The sequence below is a fragment of the Anguilla anguilla genome, chromosome 3, assembly GCF_013347855.1.
Source record: "Anguilla anguilla isolate fAngAng1 chromosome 3, fAngAng1.pri, whole genome shotgun sequence".
Taxonomy (NCBI): Eukaryota; Metazoa; Chordata; class Actinopteri; order Anguilliformes; family Anguillidae; genus Anguilla; species Anguilla anguilla.
The window spans coordinates 11,996,159-12,017,210 of NC_049203.1; the positions used below are offsets into that span (position 1 = coordinate 11,996,159).

Genomic DNA, 21,052 nt, shown 5'->3' on the forward strand with positions numbered 1-21,052 from the left:
TATAGTTTTCCATGTTACAATACAAGGCAGTCATTTTCTGTTTCTGAACATTTCTGTATGGTTTTGCTAAAATATGTAATGAATGAGGGAAACAAGGCGGCAAATTAAATTCTATTCTAGATTTATATTTGTGTGCGTGAGTGAACAAAAGACAAATGCACCAGTAATGTAACACTGGTCCAATCCTGTACCTACACTCTCATCACTTCTTTTAAAATGGTTATGTGGGATTTGGAGCTTCAATGCAGCTACAAATTGTGGTCTGGGGTTATAAAAAAGAAATGCACAGCATTGTTGTTGACCCTAAGCAAATCACAAGCTTAAAAAACCTTATACTGCAAAACCTGCCATAAAGCTGCAAAAATGTTTTGTGCTCTCGGTACTGCATGCTACTTTCAAGTTCTAGACACACGTTGTATCTAAATACATACCCTCACTCCCAGTTTTAAATAAGAAATTTAAGTTTAAATGATTCCTTTGTCTATGACATATCCTACACTTTTGGCTCTATGTGAAGAGAGAGCTAGAAAGATTTAGCCTAACTGATTATTGCACTTCACCGCACTAGTGGTGTTAGTTTCAGTATCTCTGAATGTCAGAGTATGACCTTGTGTTGTCCACAACAGTATTAAGGGTGTGAGCACACAGCAGTCCAGAATCTCTCTCACACAGAAACAAGCCTTAACCTTCCCAGTGCAAACAGCCTCATATTTTGAAGCAGCAATATAAGTAATGGGCCAATGACTGCAAATTTTGTATACATTTTTTAGTACTGTACTTTAGTAGAAGGTTTATTTTCACCAGTAAAAGTGATCTTTACCCTCCTGATTGAAAAATGCCTAAACGCTATTTAATGACTCGGTTGTAAAACCATTTACACCTGCAAGCAAGCAGTGAACAAATTCAGAGAAATCACATTGATGGGAGATTACCAAATTATAGTTATCTGTGTGTGTGTGTGTGAGAGAGAGAGAGAGAGAGAAAGAGAGAGAGAGATTTTATATAGCCTACATTAAAATAATGGCAGCGTTAATGACATGGCATGCGTAAAAACACTCGGCCATTTTACTAAGCTTGTCGTTTTTGTTTAATCTCTTCTATAGCTGTTGTGTGGCGAACAACGTGCAATGCAACGCGGACTAGTTGCGTGCACTGCGGCTTCGGCGTGACCTTGAATCAAGGACTCTCAATGACATCGCACTCGTTTAGCCGAGTGCTCCGCGGAAGCTTCCTATAGGCTACTACATCGATTGACGGCAGATCGCATCTTCCCCTCCCCGCTTTACTTTGCCTGCTTTCACATCTAAAACACCCTCGTTAATTATTGTTCAAAGTGGAATCGAAATTATTGACACTTGCAGTCAAATTATAGCCGGGTGGAATATGTGGTATATCTGTCAATTTCTTCAGAACGAAAGCTGAGTCTTAGTGGTCCAAAAGCATACGTAGCCTATTGCCAATATTGTCTATTTTTCCTTTTGTTTTTTTCTTACAGCTGTTATCTCAGCCATATTCGAATGGGGGCTAGTTCCGTAACATCAACAAATAAACAAATATGAAACTGCCCTACGTTTCTAGGCAGCTCTGAAACTGTTAGGGTTTACATCCTCGGTTAAGATGACCTTCCTCGTATTGATTCACTTACTACCCTCGGTGACATTGCCCAGTGTCATGAGAATGAATGCATCGAGAGTACTGCAAGACACTACATTTTCCAAGCCATCTAAAGTAGAGTATGATTTACAGTGGTGCATCCTACAACTGCCCCAACATAGCTGTGGAGATATAAAAGGACAAGCGGGAGACAGGTGGTTGGTTGGGGACAGAAATGTGCATGAAAATATCAGGTAACGTAGCCTGCTTCTCAAAGCAATTTAAAGATCCAAAATTTGTTTTCTTTAATTGTTCGTATTTTTATTGGCTTGAACATCTCAAACACGGTGCTCGTTGCGAATTCATTTGTATGCATGTACGGAACGCTAAAGGAACAAGCATAGGCCTACCAACGTTGAGAAAGTACTGGGATATGGAGTAAAACGTAGGCTACGCCTAACGGTATCTCCTTGTTCATTCTAAATTAAATTTCAAACATTATTTCGTAGCGGTGCAGTGTATTGTGAGAACTCATTTAATATCCCGTTGTGCACATTTATTCGTTTATTTTAAATTGCATGTATATAGGACTTACAACAGGCGAATAATGTAATTTCTTTGCTACAGCGGGCAATATTACAATTGAAGCTGCATTTAACTGCAATATTTGGTATTACCAAGCTGCAGAATTGTTATAGGCTATGTATTTCATTAGCCTACATATGCGAGATAGAGAGCAGTAACCTAATAACACACATCATACAATAGAATGCAACTACAACAGTGTATTAATTTCAGCATGTATGTCTGAGCAGAACGCTGAATTAAATATTCTGACTGGATTCACGGAGACCAACCAGTTCAGAGCAGGCGAAGTGCAGTTTCTTTGACGATTACGTCACCGGGAATATCTGATTGAGTGCATGGAGTGATCATTAGATCGGCAAATCCTCATACTGAAACAATTAGCCTAATGGATCTATGCAGCGCCTGTGTCCTAAACCACCCGGCAAGTTTTTCCCCCACTATGGCGGCTTTGAGAGGGAGAAAGTTGGTCGGGAGGAGGCGTTCGTACGTAACAGAGAACCTGTAGACGCAAAACAAGAGGGAGGGGAAAGAGCAGCCGGGGATGTAGCTATCTGGTTTGAACTGTAGTGCTTATAACGGAAGACGAGAAATGCTATACGAGCTTTTGAGTCAGACAGAGAAAGATATATACTTACCATGTCTGGAAATTAGGATTTTTAAACGTTGCATTTGCTCGAATGGATTGTTACGTTTTAGATTTGCATGTGCCTCGTCGCTATTATCAGTAGTAATTCAGTTATTTTCAAGCAACATAGCTAGCCTATGTGGTAAATTAGCTTGCTAAGTACTGGTAACATTCTTCATTACTATGTCTCTCAAACGCGTAACGCCAACGTTACAATGACTCGCTTGACAAACCCGAAGAGCGGCGTTGTTGGTAACTTAGCTGGCTAGCGCTACACTGAGTGAACATAGCATTGGGTGGCTACTAGTCTTGCCTTGGTGACGGTGAGCGTTAAAAGGTCTGAAGCCAAGACTCCTGGGCTCTTCGTCTCGGACGGAGATGATTCTGCAAAGACTGGTAAGTGTGGAAAAACGAAGTGTAATGCTAGATCATGTTGGCGTGTGCTCTGTTGGTGGCTAGATTAAGTTAACTTCACTATACTTAACGTGGATGTGTGTGTGTCAGGGAGAGAGAACGAGATAGGAAGGCGGAGGGGGATCGAGCTCAAGGTTGATGTATAGGCTAGCAATAATTGAGTAACTAGCTAACGTGCACAGTGCTGTTATAGTGTTACATCAAGGACATGTTCGCCACGGTTAACTGTAGGTTAGTTTAATGTACGGTCTGAAAAAAAACTTGCATGCCCCTTGTCTTCTAATGCGAACGCATGCAGTGCTAACTAGAATGTGACGTTTGTGTTAAATCAAGCTAGCATACACAACGTTAGCTACACTAGCGATAGCTAAACGTTAATGTACCACTCGGTAAGTTTAACTATAGTAGCCTGCTCATGTTTTGGGTAGCTAGATTGCCAGTGCTACCTAGCCATATAGACAGAGAGTTCCATAACTAGATACCAGCTAGATTAACATAGCCTAAAGATATATAAGAACTGTCGGGTTAGCTTAATTACTGTACATTAACTGCTTGCATTTCTATCCGCTACCTGTTTGCAAACCTGTCGAATTTCGGTGCATCCCGGTACTGATCACTAACGTTGCCACTACTTTGTGAAGTTATAGAGTGAGGTAATGGTGTGCTGGCTACAACGTAGAGCTCTCATGCATATCCATATGCATGTTCTTTTTAATCTGCATATTGCAGGCTATTTGTCCTCGAGTGTTTGTCCGGTTCAAGAATAACCACACGTTAACCATATCAATGTGCGGATATTAGAGATTATCTTGAAAGGATGTGCCTTGCATTTTGCTATAGTATGATAGATATGATTAGTGAGTGTAATTATCACAGTTGGTAATTTAGCTTACGTCACGTGCATTGACTATACTCCTCCCTATTTATACGTGAGTGCACTGTTAATACTCGTTCATAAATTTGCTTTTGTCATAATCGTATTGGCACATACCCTAATAATCTGCCACACCTGTGTTACAAATATATCTTAGAATGCCAGCAATAGAATAATTTCTTATAGTGTTTGCTGTAATAATCTTTTTTTAAAGAAATCCTTATTTAGAATGTCACGCTATTTAAATATGTATTCAAATTGTACTGAAATTGAACAAGTTCAAGATACAGTCTTCGGTGATTCGCAGTGAAGTTGGAAACCCGCTTGACTGCTGCCTTTGAAGTCCACGATTGGGAAACCTACCACTAAGAAGTTGTAATCCAGTTTTGCTATTAGCCTTTAGAACAGGTCAGAGTTCATTTGTTTGGCCACTTAATATCCAGCAAGCATAGTCAGTCTGCATTGTATGGATGCAGTTTCCCTTTTAAGGTGCTGGAATCCAGGTTTGGAGCTAACCTTAAAATGAGGTAAAAAGGTCACACAAGAATGAAACCAGAACGTGAGTTTTTGTGTTTTAGATTATATTTATTCTGCATTATATGGTATGTTTTAGGCCCTAGCCTTCAAATACATTAAACAAAAAATCAGAAATGAGAATAGTATGTGCTTTATAGGATCTAGTTAACTCTGAGTCCTAAATTTCCATACCACCAATGCCTATACACACACAGAGATTTGTAATAGTCACAGGGAATTAAAATACATGCATGATTTCCTGTGAAGAATGAAGAAGTTGAAGTGATACACAAGTTCTTTTTCTTGTTTTTCTGCTCCAATATGTAGCTGTCTTTTACACTGGAAAAAAGTGAGTCATTGGATAAATCAAAAATTTGATTTTAAATTTGTTACACCGATACTTTAGATTTTATCCACTGAATTTTTTTTTTAAGTTTAATCAAATGAAAATACATTTTTTAAAGTTGAGACAAATTAGGTGTAACAAATTCAAGTAAAATTTGAGTTTTTATTCTTCAGTGAGTACTTAATTGCATATGTCATATTGTATGATCGCTGTTGTCTTTTTTGGTTAACTTTTTCCCACCCTCCAGTGTGTACACTGAAAAAGCCACTGGGCAGATAACAACAGATAAATATAAACGTAAATAAACAAGAGATTCAGCCATTATTTTGAACTCAAACATTACCTCTTTCAGACCCCGGCAGGAGGTAGGAAAACAATGGCCACCTTTGTATTCAGCTTACTGAATACAAATCTTGAAACAAGTTGGAAACATGACTTGTATGGATATATACTTGCGTACAGACTTGATTTAATCTTTTTGTTTAAATTAATTTAACATTCTTATTTGTTTCAGTCTAATATATGCGGCTGTGCTTTATGAAATGCAGTATTTTATTAGTACTTTCCTTTTTTTGCATCCGTATTCTATCCATTCATACTCTCATATTTCATTTAATTTTGTTATTGATTTTTAATCTCTTTTCTATCATTCATCATCCTCCTGTCTTCTGTCCTCATCACGGTCGCCTACTTTGTAAATGATTGTTTGATTGGAGCCTAGTTAGTGTGGTCATTCTTTGTGCAGTCATGCAGCTGCAAGTCATTCGCAGGGTTTGCGGGGGGAAGTGGGACGAAGCACGATACACTCAGACAAAGGGGAGGGGTATTGTAGCCGCTGTGTGTGTTCGCCCTTCAAGCTCTCTTTTGACTTTGACCTTTGGAAGGCGTCACTCATGCAGAGAGAGCATGTGAATGTGTGCATGTGCTTGTGTTGTGTGTGTGTGTGTGAGAGGGAGAGAGCAAGAGAGACAGATAAGCTGGTCGCGTTGTTTGTGGGAAAGACAAAGAACTAGAGGAATAATTTGTTTCCCTTCCGTCAGCACTTTTTAGCAAATGGTGTCATTTGAGATAAAGGAAGAAACTGTCGGACAAGGAGAAACGTGACTGTACTCCATGGAGGCATTAAATGCCACTAAGGAAGGAAAGTAAAGACATGGGGATTTAACTGCGTGACCATTCGGAGAGCTGGAATAAAATGCCCACATGAAACGTTCTGCAGCTTTGGTTCCATAGTGATTGCCTGTGAGCCCTGCTTAAAATATCTGGCCTCGTGTTTGTGATCGAGTCTGCCTTTTTGTGCGTGTCGGCATTTGTTCGCCTGCTTGTCTGTACTGTATTTTACATTGTACGTATATATGCTGTATTTTTACATATTCTTAAGAAGTGCAATTTTTATTTATTTTTCTAGTCGATGATTAGAGCCTGTCCTGTAACGTTTGTGGGTGTGTGTTTGTTGGAGTGTTTGTGTTGAGATTGCGCTGAGTGAGATTACATTGACTGGGTTGTAGATTAGGGATTTCTCATATGTATAGATAGGGCTGAAGCTAGAGGCGGGCAGTCTTTCTCTCTGACCTTTCTATCATTGTCTCTTTTCAGGTGATCTCATTTGTGTGTGTGTGTGTGTTTTCCCCCTTCACTGTAAACCTGAAACCATCGTTCTTATGCATCAAATTATGTGTGCCAGGTTTCCTGATGGAGAACCGTGCCGGAAGACTGTGAGGAGAAGTTTTAAGAAAGAAAGAAATAACAAGCCTAGTGGGAGACACCGAAACACACAGGTACAGACTTTGCATCTTTGGATTTATGCAGGATTTTTAAATGTGTTGGCTGAAGATCTGTTTCACTTTGTTAGTCTGTCTCTCTGTTCTGTTACAGCACATTTATTCTCAGAGGCGTTTTACGGTAGCTCACCTTTTATGGCCTGTATTTGTTATCACAACAAAAATGTTTTCAGCCTAAAAAAAGTTCCTCACAAACACAAAACATATGTTCTATACATCTGTCAAAACACAATTTTAAAAAATGTGTGCCAAATTATTTGTATTGAAATGATGCACCTTAAAAAGTTGCAACTAAATTTACACCAGTGTTTCATAGAATCTAAATGAGCCATATTTGAAAGCAGTGATTGAAGTATTGCTTGTTTTTCTCACTGTCCTATGTTCATTCAGGTAACTTTGCCTTGTGCTTCTTCATCTTGACGTCTGATCTCTTTTGATCTTTTGTTGGCATTTAGAGAAAAATCTATATATATATAGTGTATATAAATGCTTTGAATTTTGTATTCTGTGCTCAAAAGTGGCAACTAATGTGTTTTTAATTTGTCCTTTTCTGGTAGCGAAATACATTCTCACATTAATACTTTAAATGTTTTATGGAGCTTCTTGATCTGTGATTCCTATTTCTAACAGTCTTATTATGCACAAACAGCACTGATCATTACATGAATGTGCAAATGCTATATGATGATAAATTGCTGGAGATTTCTTGAAATTGAAAGCATTTCAGTACAATACCACAAGCACACATGCACTTCAGGCCTGCATCACATCAATTTTCTGATAGGCCTTGTCAAGACTGCATACACTCATCACACATTAAGGTGAGATTCTGTCGAGAACCACTGGGTGAAGCTACTTGAGTGAACGCAGGAAAACATGGGCAGCATTATTTTGGAATATGCCGTGCTTAGTCTCTGTGAAACACTGGTGAAAGTTATAGCTTGGCATCAATAATATGACACACACAGACCAAATTATGAATGGCTCATGGTAATTGCTGAGCATTTGAGAAGATTTAACTGGGCCCAGGAAGAGTATTTGATTGATAAGATGATAAGTCATTTTTACTATATATCCATGTGAAGGCCAGAGGTCATATACTGCACAACCATTCAGTCTAGATGACTGTTTATTACTATTATAATTATTATTATTATATTTCCACATAAAAGCCTGTAAATCAAATGATGGAATAGTAGACACCTGTCCAAAAGCAATGTGAAGTTCTTTCCTGGTACACAGTGTTCTGGCTGCTTCCTGTGCCTTTATTTTAGCATTGCTGGGCACAAGGTGCAGGCATGGAGAAATAAAATAAATCCAGGCTGTCGGCACACTTTTAAATTATAACCACCACTATATTTACCTAATACAGTCCGTTCTGTTCAGTTTATACAGTCTGTGAATTACTGGCATAAAACTATTTCCATAATGCTTAATAAATGGTTAGCAATAGTTTTCTATTTTAATATTCGGCAAGCTGGCCTCATTTGTGGAAACTAATACAAGTCTGCAGGCACTACCTTTCAGCTGAGGTGTATGGGAAAATTGTAAAAGCATTTCCATAATGGCTTATTGAGGAAGCTAACGAATGGCTTCATTTTTAAGCAGTTATGATCATTAATGGTCTGCTTTCTGTCTGGAAAAGGGTCTCAACTGTCAAATTGAAATCAGATGATTTTTATGCATGATGTCCTTGGTGTAACTTGACTTGAACAAAGAATTGGGGTTGGGGGGGACGGTGATTTTGATTTGTATTCAGAATGGTAGAGAACAGAAAAGTTGATTGGTTATGTAAGGAGATAAGAAAATGTATGTGTAAGTGGCTGGACAGCAGTAAGACGGACAGTACCCTGACACACATTGCAACATTAGCGGTGAACAGCAAGGCAGGAAGCAAAGGGGGAGAAGGAAATGAGAGTGGACCAAAGGTAAATCATAACATTGTCATCAATGTGCGAAAACTGTGTATTCAGTGTCAAAGAGATTGTATGTATCATGCCAAGACAAACTTTGCTAATTAATTAATTTGTGCTTCTTGCATAATATACAAAACTTAAAACAATTGAATAGTGCTGCCTATTTCATGTTAGCTGACCGAAATACATTGTCGGTATTGATATGATTTAATTCCATTTTGAACGGGTTGGCAGGATCTGTATACATAAAATAGATATACCATACATTTAATGCCTGTTTTTCCTTAAAGTAGAGTTTGTTACATTAATCTTGGGGTTGGTATTGTTGTAATTGCTTATTGGGATAATAAATGTGATCTTTGTTGAAACCTGGAATTGGATCCATTTTAGAGCTCACCATTTGGAAATCCTCTGTTCAGTTCAAAAATTAAAATTCCATGAACAAAGGTCAAGCTGTGACAAGGTCAGAGATCACTGTCCAGTGTCTGCATTGACCCAGCCCTGGATTAAAGGACTGAATGTTGTTTAGTGGTAGAAAAAACAATGCAAAATGTACAGAATTCCTGACCCTTTACATCTTTATTTACATGTTTCTGTGGTTCTACTGAATAAGTTGTTCCTGGTACCAGACATGGCCAGTTATGCTTGGATTTTGAATAAATCGGACACAAATGTTGTTTCCCTAAAAACTCTAATCATTTCCAGGTCAACCTTTAAGGTCAAGTTGACAAAAGCTCCTTATCGGTTTTACGATTTACAGTCTGTAGTTTGGGCAGTTACACATGGATTGCGATGAAACCTGATACATGCCATCCCTCTTTGCAACAAAAGCTTATCTAGTGTCAGGTCAAGGTCACAGAAGATCTTTGTTGTAGTATCTACGTTTAGATGTTGTATATGTTCTTTCATTTGAGAGACTGTGTTGGAGCAGTATTTTTGCTGAGGCATGACGCTTGAGTGATTTGGTTGATGAAGGGAAGGGATGATTTTGAAATCTAGTGTTCTTTGGCTCTTGTTTAGGGAGGTGTGGAAGTGGGGAAAGAATGATGGGACAAATTTTGTGGTAGGATCAGCTGAAAGGTTACCAACATCTTGCTTTCATACTGTGCCTTAACACGCAATTCAGTCTCCTCACAGTCAAGGATGCTGTGTGCATACGTGCAGGCCCAGAAGGCTATTTCGTTCAACAGGTGCATGTCCATGCAATTTGTGATAATTACTGCCATTACACGCAAATACAGCCAAAGCACAGAATGTTTGCTACGGTGTATTGCTCCATGATGAGCAAAAAAGCCAATCTTGATTCGACCGAGAAAGAATTTTCTGTAAGGCAGAGGTTGTGCTCATCAGGCCACTAGCAGACAGGGTAAGCCTTCCTGAATGGAGAAGCAAGTGCTACAAACGACCCAAATGCCACAGTAATCTCTTGCTTTCTTGCAGACCATTGACTGCTAATTTTGCACATGTTTGCACAGGGAATTACAGGATCTTTCAATTGGTTGTTGATGAACGAAAAATGTGTTCATAGCATTTTAAAACTTAATTCAGCAATTTGACCTAATTGCCGTGGTAGAATAAAAAAAGCAGCATCTTCCACAATTCTAGAAGGTGGGGGTTCTTGGGTCTCTGGTCCAGGACTAATTATAATGAACAGAAACTGGAAGACCACCTCTTGGAAGGCCTTGCCCTGCCATGCCGTGCCAGACAGTGTCCAGATGCCGGACGATTGTTTAATTAAAGGATTGTCAGGTAGCCCATTTGCTCCTGGATTAATGATCCTAATCCGGTGTGGGTGGTGGGTGCATGGGGATTATCTTCTCAGTCGCGGAGGTTAGAGCCCTATGCTTAACTCCCTCCCCACTTCCTCTCCTCCTCCTCCGTTTGTAATCCGCTCTCATGAAAGCTGCATTCAGCATTCCTCCATTAAACTGTATTTTAGCCCATTCTGGCAGTGCACAAGGTTAACCAGCCAAGCTACTTATGTGAGGTAATGCCATTCAGAGTATATTGGTTTTCCTGTTTTGTGAAGTTGACATTGACCAGGTGTGCAAATGTGCCCCCCGATCATGGTATTTAAGCTCATCTGCGTGCTCATTTTGTATTCCACTCATGTGAAATATGTACTTACAGATTGACATTTTGGAATCATTGGAGGATCTTGTTAATTATGGTTTAGATGGTTTTGGTGGGCAGATTAGAGCTTAAAAATCACTCAATGCCTGAAGTGCTGAATGGTGAATTGCAGCGAGCTGATGACAGACATGAACAGGCAATAGGTAGAAAGTCAGACTGGGGCTTTTGGTTCCTTACTTAATGAGATTGAGCTATCAGCTTTAAATTTGCCTCGCTATCAGAACATACTGCATTTTCTGTGTATGGATGAATAATTGTACTGTAGACTAGGTCACTGCTCATTGGCTGTGTTTTGATTCCTATTTTTATATAAATGTCCTTTTACCCCCCAACATTATTGAACTATATTTTGTGACAAACTGCACATGTAAACATTTTTTATCTTTGTCATTATTGTTCTTTTGGCTCTTGCAATTTTCCTATTGTAGTTTAATAGGAAAAATGTCTTTTCAGCAGGTCAGGTTATTTGCTGACAGTGCTGGGCAGTTTGCAAACCAGCCATACCGATTTTGATGTAACGGCTGTTTTTCATCTTTGCTAATGCCAGATACTGATCCTTAGGGAATCACCAGGAGTCAAAGCCACTCTGTTTCCTGAAAACCCCACTTTCAGGAGAGCAGTAAGCAGCTAAGGATGTGCTGCATTAAGTTCAATAAGCATTTATTTAATTAGGCTTGAGCTATATGAGCTGCCATGTGTAGGCTAACTAAACAGAATTTTTCCTATGGGGAGAATTTCAACTACAGTTAACGATTCCCTAGAGAGCTGTGCGGTTATACGTCTGTTGTTTTTATAAAGGCTACAATATAATAATAATGTTTTAATGTTTTCAGAATGTTTTCAGCAGATCTCATGATCTCTGATGTTAGCATTTTTAAAAGTCACAGACCTTTCAGGGAAATTTAACATTTCCTGTTGAAAGTGGACGTTCGTCATAGTATCCAAAGGTGTTTCCAGTTAGTTTTCACCTGCTCCTGGATATCCCCGTGGCTTCACAGCATGTGCAGGACAGGGCCGTTCACAGGGACTGCTTTGGCTTCACAGCTGGGAGAGAGACTGTGAAGTGCTCTGCAGTGCAGTCACTTAGTCTGCTTTGCAAAAGGATGGGAGGTAGAAAAAAATAAAACAAAGGAGGTTTCAGTAGTAGTGAAAATGAAGAGCAGAATCGCACTGAGTTTATCGTTCCCTCAGTCTTCCCTGATCGCTCTGCTTGAGGGAGGTGCCGGCAGCCTTGTCACCCCCTGACCCACAGTCCAGGGCAGGCGGCCACACGCTAAGCTGGCCTTCTTTACTCTGACCCGGTCAGGTTGTCTGAAATGACAAGCAGGTTGCTGCCTCTCTGCTGTCTTAACTTTGTTCCGTGTTCACATTAATAATTAGGCATGCATGGTAATATCAGAGTTGTGTCAGTATTGTCCAATAATATAAGCCAATACTATGGCTGATATGATGACACAACATACATCATAAATGTTCCATAGAGGCAGCATATTTGATGCACTGCTGATGCTGTGACTTAAGTGAAAAAGTCTGATGTGGCACATCTACTTTGCCATGAATGTGGAAAACATTGTTAGCAACGGTGAGGTACTGTTAGGGGCAGTCAAATATTGGTTATGGATATCGGCCCCAGAATTTCCATATTGCGCGTCTGTAGTAATAGTAAGCCGCTCTTTGGGCATGTGGGCTGTTTGAATGTCCCGTTGAAACCCGGCGTCCTGAAGCCTTATCAGGATACCTCTGTTTTTCTTCTATCTGGCCTCCATCCTCCACTCCCTCCCCACTCCCACCATCTTTCACCTCCCTTTGCAGTGACCATGTCCTCCAGGGACCGGCGCTCTGACCTGCACATCAAGGCCGAGCCCAGCAGCCCGGAGGGGGGCGGCGGGGGTCTGGCCAGCCCCGGGGGGGCGTCCTCGGACTCCTCCCAGAGCGGCGGCGGGGGGAACAGCGGCGGGGGCGCCGGACGCTATTCTCCGCCCCTTTACACCCCGCCACTGCGCTGCCACTTCAAGGACGAGGGCGTGGACGGTGTGGAGGAGGGCTCGACGGGCAGCGGGGGCGGGCGGTGCAAGTACGCACTGAGCACGCTCCCCAAGCGGCTGTGCCTGGTCTGCGGGGACGTGGCGTCCGGGTACCACTACGGCGTGGCCTCCTGCGAGGCCTGCAAGGCCTTCTTCAAGAGGACCATCCAGGGTGAGCAGCGCCACTGATCCCTGTGTGTGTGTGAGTGTGTTCTATATGTGAGTGTATGTGTCTGTGTGCATTTGTTTGTCTGTGTGTGTGTGCGTGTGTGAGTGTGTGCCACTGTGGCTGCATATGTGTGAAAGTGAGTGTCCGTCTGCGTGTGTGTGCGTATTTGTCTGTCTTCCATTGATGGAGGTGGGCAACTGTCGTTAGATTCAATGACTGCAGTCCCCTAATCGTTTTTAAGTAGCGTCAGGAGGTCAAGAGACACTGCGTAATGACTTGTAGCAGGATCCGGAAACAGTGTAGCAGAGGAAAGCTGAACAATAACCGGCCTTTTGACTCTCTGTCATTGACAATGTCACTTCTCTCTCTCTCTCAGGTAACATAGAGTACAGCTGCCCAGCCTCCAACGAGTGCGAGATCACCAAGAGACGCAGGAAGGCCTGCCAGGCCTGCCGCTTCACCAAGTGCCTCAAAGTGGGCATGCTGAAGGAGGGTGAGGGCCAGCGCTGTACTCAGCTCAGTTTCATTCAGTACTGTGCCGCCTTAAACGAGCCACGTTTTCAGCACGACTGCAGTCTACATCCTTGCATTTCACCGCAAAAAAGATTCACTGAGCACGCTCCTATCCGTAGCCTTGTAATCGCTATTGAGTTCTGCAGCTGTAGGTGCTATTGGCAAGTCTTCATTGTATGCCCGTGTACCCAAAAGACCCGCGATACGGCTCACAATCCTCTGTTTGGGGGATCTTGTCACACGGGCCCTTTTCCGTTTCGCCCACAGGGGTGCGTCTGGACCGCGTGAGGGGCGGGAGACAGAAGTACAAACGGCGGCCGGAGATGGAGAACGCCACGTACCAGAACCCCCCTTCTGCGCCGCAGAAGAAAGAGGGCGAGAGAGGTGAGGACCCAAGCGTCCCGGTGTGACTTTTTGGGGGGGGGACAGTGGTTAGCGGCTACGCGGTTAGCTGCAAGTCAACAGATCCTTTAACTGGACGCAGGATGCAGCGGCGTAAAGCGACATGGCTGGCTGAAACTGATACGCCGGTGTCGTTTTTCTTCAAGGGCAAGTCTAAGGTCAGGCTGACAGCCACACCACAGCTGTTTGATATTTCGTCTGTGGTTACGTTTATGAATTTTGTTTTCTTTTTTTTTTTCTTTTTTTTTACATTTAAAGATGTATGTCAGCTAAAAGAGTCTTTGAAGTTTTATTTATTTGAAAGTTTTTAAACGTATTTTGTTATTTACTCGCATGCACTGCTACATCGAAAGTTATTTTAAGTGTGAGATTCGATGTAAACAAATTCGCCTCATCCAGTTCGCATATTTTATTTTGTTAAATGTTATACTGATGTATTTCCCTGTGGTTCACTGCAAACGGGATCTGTTTGTTGAAAGGTATGAGACAGATCCTCAACCATCCCAGAGAGAAAAAGTCAGAATCTAGACATCTAGAGGGGTGGAGATCTAGGTCGAGAGATGTTTTGACATAAACAGAAAGGTTTAACCCCAATACAGCTCAGGTTTTACCCGGATATAGCCTGGAGCTACGTCCTAGATGGCTAAGAAACTTTAACTTTTCAAGCAAATGTAGCCAGGGTTTATTTTACCAGTAATCCACAGTGCCATGAATACCAGTCCAGCTGCCGGCGGGTGGCAGTGTAGTATATGTAATGGGTAAGGAGCTGGACTTGTAACCTAAAGGTCGCAGGTTCAGTTCCCAGGTTGGACACTGCCGTTGTACCCTTGATCAAGGTACTTAACCTGCATTACTTCAGTATATATCCAGCTGTATAAATGGATACAATGCTATATAAAATGTTGTGTATGTCACTCTGGATAAGCTCTGCTAAATGTCTGTAATATATAATATGGCCTGTTTTACTTAATGGTCTTGCTGCTCAGGCTCCTCCAACGTCATCGTGTCCCACCTGCTGGTGGCCGAGCCGGAGAAGCTGTTCGCCATGCCGGACCCCCTGCAGCCGGACACCGCCCTGCGCACCCTCACCACGCTCTGCGACCTGGCCGACCGCGAGCTCGTCGTCATCATCGGCTGGGCCAAGCACATCCCCGGTGAGCAGGCCAGGCCACGGGGCGGAAAGGAGACTGGAAGCGCTGCGTAGAGGAGGAGGGAGTGATGGGAAGAGGCACTGGAGGGGTGGCGGGGGGGGGGGAACGAGAAGGCATAGTGCTTAATTACGCTTTATGAAGCACGGCAGTTGGTCAGTACTGACCCCCCCCCCTCCCTCCCTCGCCTCCCCCCTTCGTCCCGCAGGCTTCCTCTCCCTGTCCCTGGCAGACCAGATGTCCGTCCTGCAGTCGGTGTGGCTGGAGGTCCTGGTGCTGGGCGTGGCCTTCCGCTCGCTGGGCTGCGAGGACGAAATCGTCTTCGCCGAGGACTTCGTCCTGGACGAGGAGCTGGCCCGCCTGGCGGGGCTGACCGAGCTCAGCGCCGCCGTCAGCCAGCTGGCCCGACGGTACCGGGCACTGCAGCTGGACCGCGAGGAGTTCGTCATGCTCAAGGCCATCGCTCTCACCAACTCAGGTGACTGATCGGCCACGGTTCTGCCACCTGACATCTACAGCTCACAATAACTCATCCACAGCCTCATCTGTTGACCCTAATCAATCATCTTTGGTCCATATTTGGCCTTTGACGCTTCATAAATGGTTGTCCTGAACGAGAGTTTTTGGTTATGCAAATGTACGTTTTAAAATAGTGAATTTCAGGTAACTGGGGCGTTTTTCCGGTCAGAGAGGTTTTTAGCATTCACGTCGGCATGAATGCTAATTATCCGGAACGCTGTGGGCTCACTTCCCAGCCACGTAAAAAGCCAATATAATCGGTTTCATGGTGTGCCTGGCGCTCAACTTTACGGGGACAGATTTGGTTTTATGGGGTGGAATGGCATCTCGGCTATGGGGACTGGCGCGCATCACGCCGCAGGAACCGGGACAAACGCCAGCCGCCATCCTCGTGTGCGGCTCCTGAGCCGGCACATCCACATCCCGGTTACATTACTCTGCTTCAGCGGTACATGAAAGAGCGAAACTTGTACCCCACAGAAATAATGAGTAAATGCCCGACTCAAGATGGCGTCCCGTAAAATACCTTTTCTCTGGGGTTTTCCCTTGTTCTCCGGCGTCTGACCTCTTGACCCCCCCTCCTCTTCCCCAGATTCGGTCTACATCGAGGACGTGGAGGCGGTCCAGAAGCTGCGGGACATCCTGCACCAGGCCCTGCTGGAGCTGGAGGGCCAGCGGCGGCCAGAGGACCCCCAGCGGGCGGGGCAGCTGCTCCTCACCCTGCCCCTCCTCCGGCAGACGGCCGCCCGCGCCCTCTCCACCTTCTACAGCATCAAGACTCGCGGAGGCGTGCCCATGCACAAGCTCTTCCTGGAGATGCTGGAGGCCATGATGGACTCGCCTTAGGGAGGGGGGGGGGGGAGACGAAGCAAAGTGGGGGACGGGGGAGGGCGGGCGCGTCGGTTTGGGCTGTGGGAGAGAGAGGTAGCGCTTTTGTGCTTTTGGGAAATGAGGTCTGGGTGAGATACAGATACTCAGAGATGATGGCGATTAGGATGGAACCAAATTATTTCCACACTTCTTATGGAGAGAAACTGGAGATGTGGGGTGAGAAGCAGGATGATTGCACTCGGCACAGGAAATGAGAGCAGAGAGAGGATGTCTGCGCATTCAGTGAACAGAGCAGAGGGCTGCAAGACAAGATGGGGACGTGGGTACTTCATCTTTGGATTGTGCGGTTCGAGATATTGAACCTGTCCGTATTAAAAAAGAAGCACGTTCCTATTCTGAAATTAAGGCCAGGATTACTGTGTGATGAATGCCGTTGGGCTTGGTATGAGTTGAAGTTTTTATGTACTTTAGTCTGTGTTAGGATCTCAAGGTATTTTTTACTTGTTGAGTTCAAACCAAAAATCTGAGTCTGAGTGTGCCATACAGATAATTTAAATATATAATTTAACAAACTTCTCTTCTTAGTGTTCACGCTAACAAATCAGTGGTATAACCTAATTAACATAGCAGTGTGTGGAGGGTATTTAGGAGCAATGTACAACCAAAAATGCTAATAATGTTTGATTTCTCGAGAATTGTTAAAAAGTTGATTCATTATTCTTCAGGAATGATATAAATAAGTTTAACTTATTGGCAAATGGTAAGGGTTAGGGGTGTTTTTTTTGTTCCAGTGTTTGTCGGGAAGGCTAGGTGGAAAAGAGGGATTGGTATGAGGAAGATGGCTTCCCTGCTCCTTGGCTATGCTCCCCTTGTACCTCCACTGAGTCAGCTGGAGCCCCAAAACCCCCAGGACATACACCTCTGTTCTCTTTATCGAAACAAATTAACACAAACTCTGGCTATCCAAGGCTGGATACTGCCTCAAGAAGAAGCTGGTAAGCCAAGTGTACATGCTACAGTATGCCAAAGAACGGCTGTAGGACAAGAGTGGTTGTGCTAATGGATGAGAGGACAACAATGAACCTTAACCAACCTTTGGACAATAGTGAGGGAAAACAAGCGTTACCCCCCCCATGAGCCTACTGAGAAGCCATACGAAAATGAGGAGATGACCGACATGGAATGTGTGTTCTATTGTGGAGTTCAAAAGGAGACCGTGCTCTGCAGCAACACACTACCACTACACACATTGTGCAGCTGTGCAGGATGGATGGTCCAGTGTGAAGAATTAGCTTGTTGTTCTGCTAATCCTGAGGGGAGGTCCTGAGGTTTATCGCATCCTTTAGGAATGTGAGACCGTACAGACCCCTATAAAATGGAAACTGAATCCTCACCTCACCAGGTTTACAGGTGTTTTTATTATTTTTTTCTGCAGGTATGAATTTTATTTCCTGGCCAGTTTAAATTACATAAGTAATGTGTATTAAATATGGACAATGACAGACATGCACTTGGACGAACTCTGCCCAAGCAATGCAAGATTGCATTGAGGAGGACACTTTAATGTATACTTTGCCTTCAAGATAAAAAGCAATATTTGATTAAAAATAATGAACGCTACTCAAATAGCAATGGCGATGGACATCCATGCATACATGCACTCTGACCTGGAGCGGAGCAGCACACGGCAATGAAGAATTTTTTTTTTTTCCCCGGAAGCGACACGACGAGCTCGTTAATGATTAATTAGACAATTCTCTTGCAAATGTGTAATGCTGTTGAGATTTTGTTGCATTGCAGAGGAGAGACCAAAGGGAATTCTGGCAATGACATATTTTATACAAGTCTGTATTGGGCAAGCTGTGACTGGGTTTTCTTCATAAGATAGTCAGAGCGGGTTTATTCTGTGGTATGTATGAGAGGGTGTGTGCAGTGGGAACTGAGGGAAACGACCACATAATTGAGACCGCAGTTCCAAGGCCAGTGGACACGTGAGGCCCTGATTAAAGGGGAACTCTAATTAAATGTCATAGTTTGGAATGTTTTATCTTGCCTTCAGACTTAATGGTGTGGTCTGGGTTTCACATGTTAAAACCGAATCTTTGGTCGGTATACGCGAACCATAATGTCTCTAATGAGAAAGAAATTGGGACATAACGTTTCAGAGTTCTTTTTAAATGGTGGAATGCTGTTTAATGGGGACAACGTTAATTTTCTCTCTATTTGAAGTCCAAATATTTCAGACATGGCTGAAGATTTGTAGTTTGTAGATTAATCTGAACTGCAGCCTTTGAGAAAATTTTGCATTCTGTTGACCCTGATGAAATCATTTGTTCGTTGTGGGCCATGTATTGCAGCATTATCTGGCACGTTACAAATTAGAGATTCATCATTTCTGAAGGTGATTTCATTATTTTTTGGCTAAGTTTCCCAGTGTACATTTCTCAGAGGTACATAAATTATACACACTGCAGTGAAATATTTTCCTCTGGAAAATTGGGTGACTGAAGAAAGGAAATAAAGAAAAAAATGTAATTTAGTGCTCTATAGACATGAAAACTGCTTTTTGTAATGCTGCACTCTGGCCTTCTTGCAATAAGTCTCGCTATAAACTCACCACCCTTTGCCATGAAGGAAATACGAGGAAACATTTAAATATACTCTGAAGAGTTTAGTTGCACTCTTATTTTGGCTGAAAATGAAGATAAAATAGTTCATCGAAATATACTGTTTGAACCCCTTTTTTTGTATCTCAAGAGGAGTATTAGGTGTGAAATCGATGTCTAATATCAGACCCAGAAAGACTGCAGGGGTTAGAGCAAAGATCTCTCGGAGGGCCGCCGTGTCTACTTATGTTTGGTGTTCTCGCTCGAGTGCTTAGTTTAAGATTTTGATTTGCTAAAGACTCCAACATTTTTTCTAAGGCCCAAACTGGCTGTTGATTGAAAGGACACAACAAAAAACTGGTAGACACTGTGACCCTCCAAGGGGTAGGTCTCATTGCACAGAACCTCTGTTCATTCTGTATTTGTTATTTCTGGTTGTAAATTTTGCTCTTTTTTTTGCTGTAATATGCATCACACTGTTGAAATTAGAAATCGGTTAATCAGTTAAAACACTTTCGTAAGCACTCTGATTGGAGGCTGCAGAAACGCAACACAAATAGACTTGATTTATGAAGGAGGCCCTTCGCCTCCAGGGCTCGAGTCAGAATGTTTTTATGCGTCTCTTTCAAGCGAGAGCAGATAAGAGGGTTTAACCGGCTTCATTAAAATGACTTATGGATTTAATTATGGTTCATGTGCAGTGAAAGCTGCCCATAAGGACCAGAGCTGAAAAGACCTAATTTGTGGGGAAATTTGTGGGCAGTTTCTACTTGCGCAAATACAAAAGCCTTCCTTTTTGCTTTGACGCACTCCGTGGTTTGCCACCATAATTTGCAGGCTGGAACAAAAAAAGGACACGGGTCTATACCTTGAGGTTTTAGACCACTATAGAAAGTGCCAGTTAGGAAGTTAGTTACAGTTTCAAATCAGTAGTTCACTGTGGTCTAAACTTTAACTCTAGGTTTAAATCTCCTTTCAACTGCTCCATGAAGTTTAACACTAAGAAAACAAGGGACTGTGATTATGCCAAGGACAAGGCCATTACAGTAATAAGCAAACCTGCCCCCCTTCTCATAATATATTACAGGCACTTTACAAAAGAAATCGATTGCAAAGCTCCCCCACCCCCACAAACAACCACAATCCAAACAATATTATATATCCTGTATGTTTTGTTAGACTGAAGAGGAAAAAGGTTTGTCCAAGATCAGATTATGTTGTGGTTGTCTGAACTCTTGATTCATACCTGACAAAAGGTTTTTTTATTGTATGTAGTTTATTCACTTCACTTGTTTTGTGTATTTTTTACTGTTAGGCCAGTCCTCAGGTTCGGTGAATTAAATCCTGTAATCTGTGATAATGGTGTGAATGTAAATTGGAAATACTATGTTCACTGTTTTCATTGTCCATCTTGTATTTTTCATATTGGTTTTAAAACTAACAAAGATATAATTATACCTTTATATAATTATAGTTTTACTACTGTTTTTTAATAAGTTGAGCCAGGGATCTACAATTCTTATTCTTCCAATTATAATTTTTTTACCAATTTGATTGACTGTTTGGCATCAACGAGCACATCTAGAGGTTGTACTGTATATGAAGTGTAGCAGTCATCAGGTACTGAACATAGGAATAACCTGTATAGGATAGGGCAGTGCTTTGCTGTTTTTTAGTTAGCGGTAAGGGTTGTGTTAAACGGTCTCGTCAACAAGACCGCAGTACTGTAGTGCATCAGGCTATGCTGGGATACACTGGACATTGAGTCTGTATATTTCTGTAATGGCTTCAAAGAATGTAAAGGGTTCGTTTTGGAAAGAAAGCCTGACACAATACGATTGCTCATTGGCAATACAAAGCAATGCAAAATCAATGCAGAGTGAACAACTTGTATGTTTCCAGGGCAACGTCTCAGTGAGATAGGAATTTACTTAATGGGTCCTGTGTACATTGAAATGTGGTTCTAACATTTTGCATCAACAGACAGTGGTAATAATTTCATTAATTGGAGTACTCTTAATGTTACCCATCACATTGTGGCATTTTGCCTGAAT

The 21,052-nt window shown here is 42.4% G+C and overlaps 1 protein-coding gene across 3 annotated transcripts; it reads left to right on the forward strand.

Annotated features, from left to right (window-relative positions):
* The first annotated feature begins 1,681 nt into the window (after window positions 1-1,681).
* Window positions 1,682-16,407, forward strand: LOC118222794 (estrogen-related receptor gamma-like). Of its 3 annotated transcripts, none has more exons than XM_035408649.1 (8): window positions 1,682-1,847; window positions 6,641-6,734; window positions 12,599-12,982; window positions 13,356-13,472; window positions 13,760-13,876; window positions 14,881-15,048; window positions 15,251-15,520; window positions 16,154-16,407. In XM_035408649.1, the coding sequence occupies exons 3-8, from the start codon at window positions 12,604-12,606 to the stop codon at window positions 16,405-16,407; spliced, it is 1,305 nt and encodes a 434-aa protein (XP_035264540.1). In that variant the 5' UTR covers window positions 1,682-1,847; window positions 6,641-6,734; window positions 12,599-12,603. The 3 variants fall into 3 exon arrangements, with proteins under 3 accessions (XP_035264540.1, XP_035264538.1, XP_035264539.1); XM_035408647.1 differs by lacking the exon at window positions 1,682-1,847 and adding an exon at window positions 2,674-3,202; XM_035408648.1 differs by lacking the exon at window positions 1,682-1,847 and adding an exon at window positions 5,071-6,198.
* The last annotated feature ends 4,645 nt before the right edge of the window (window positions 16,408-21,052 follow it).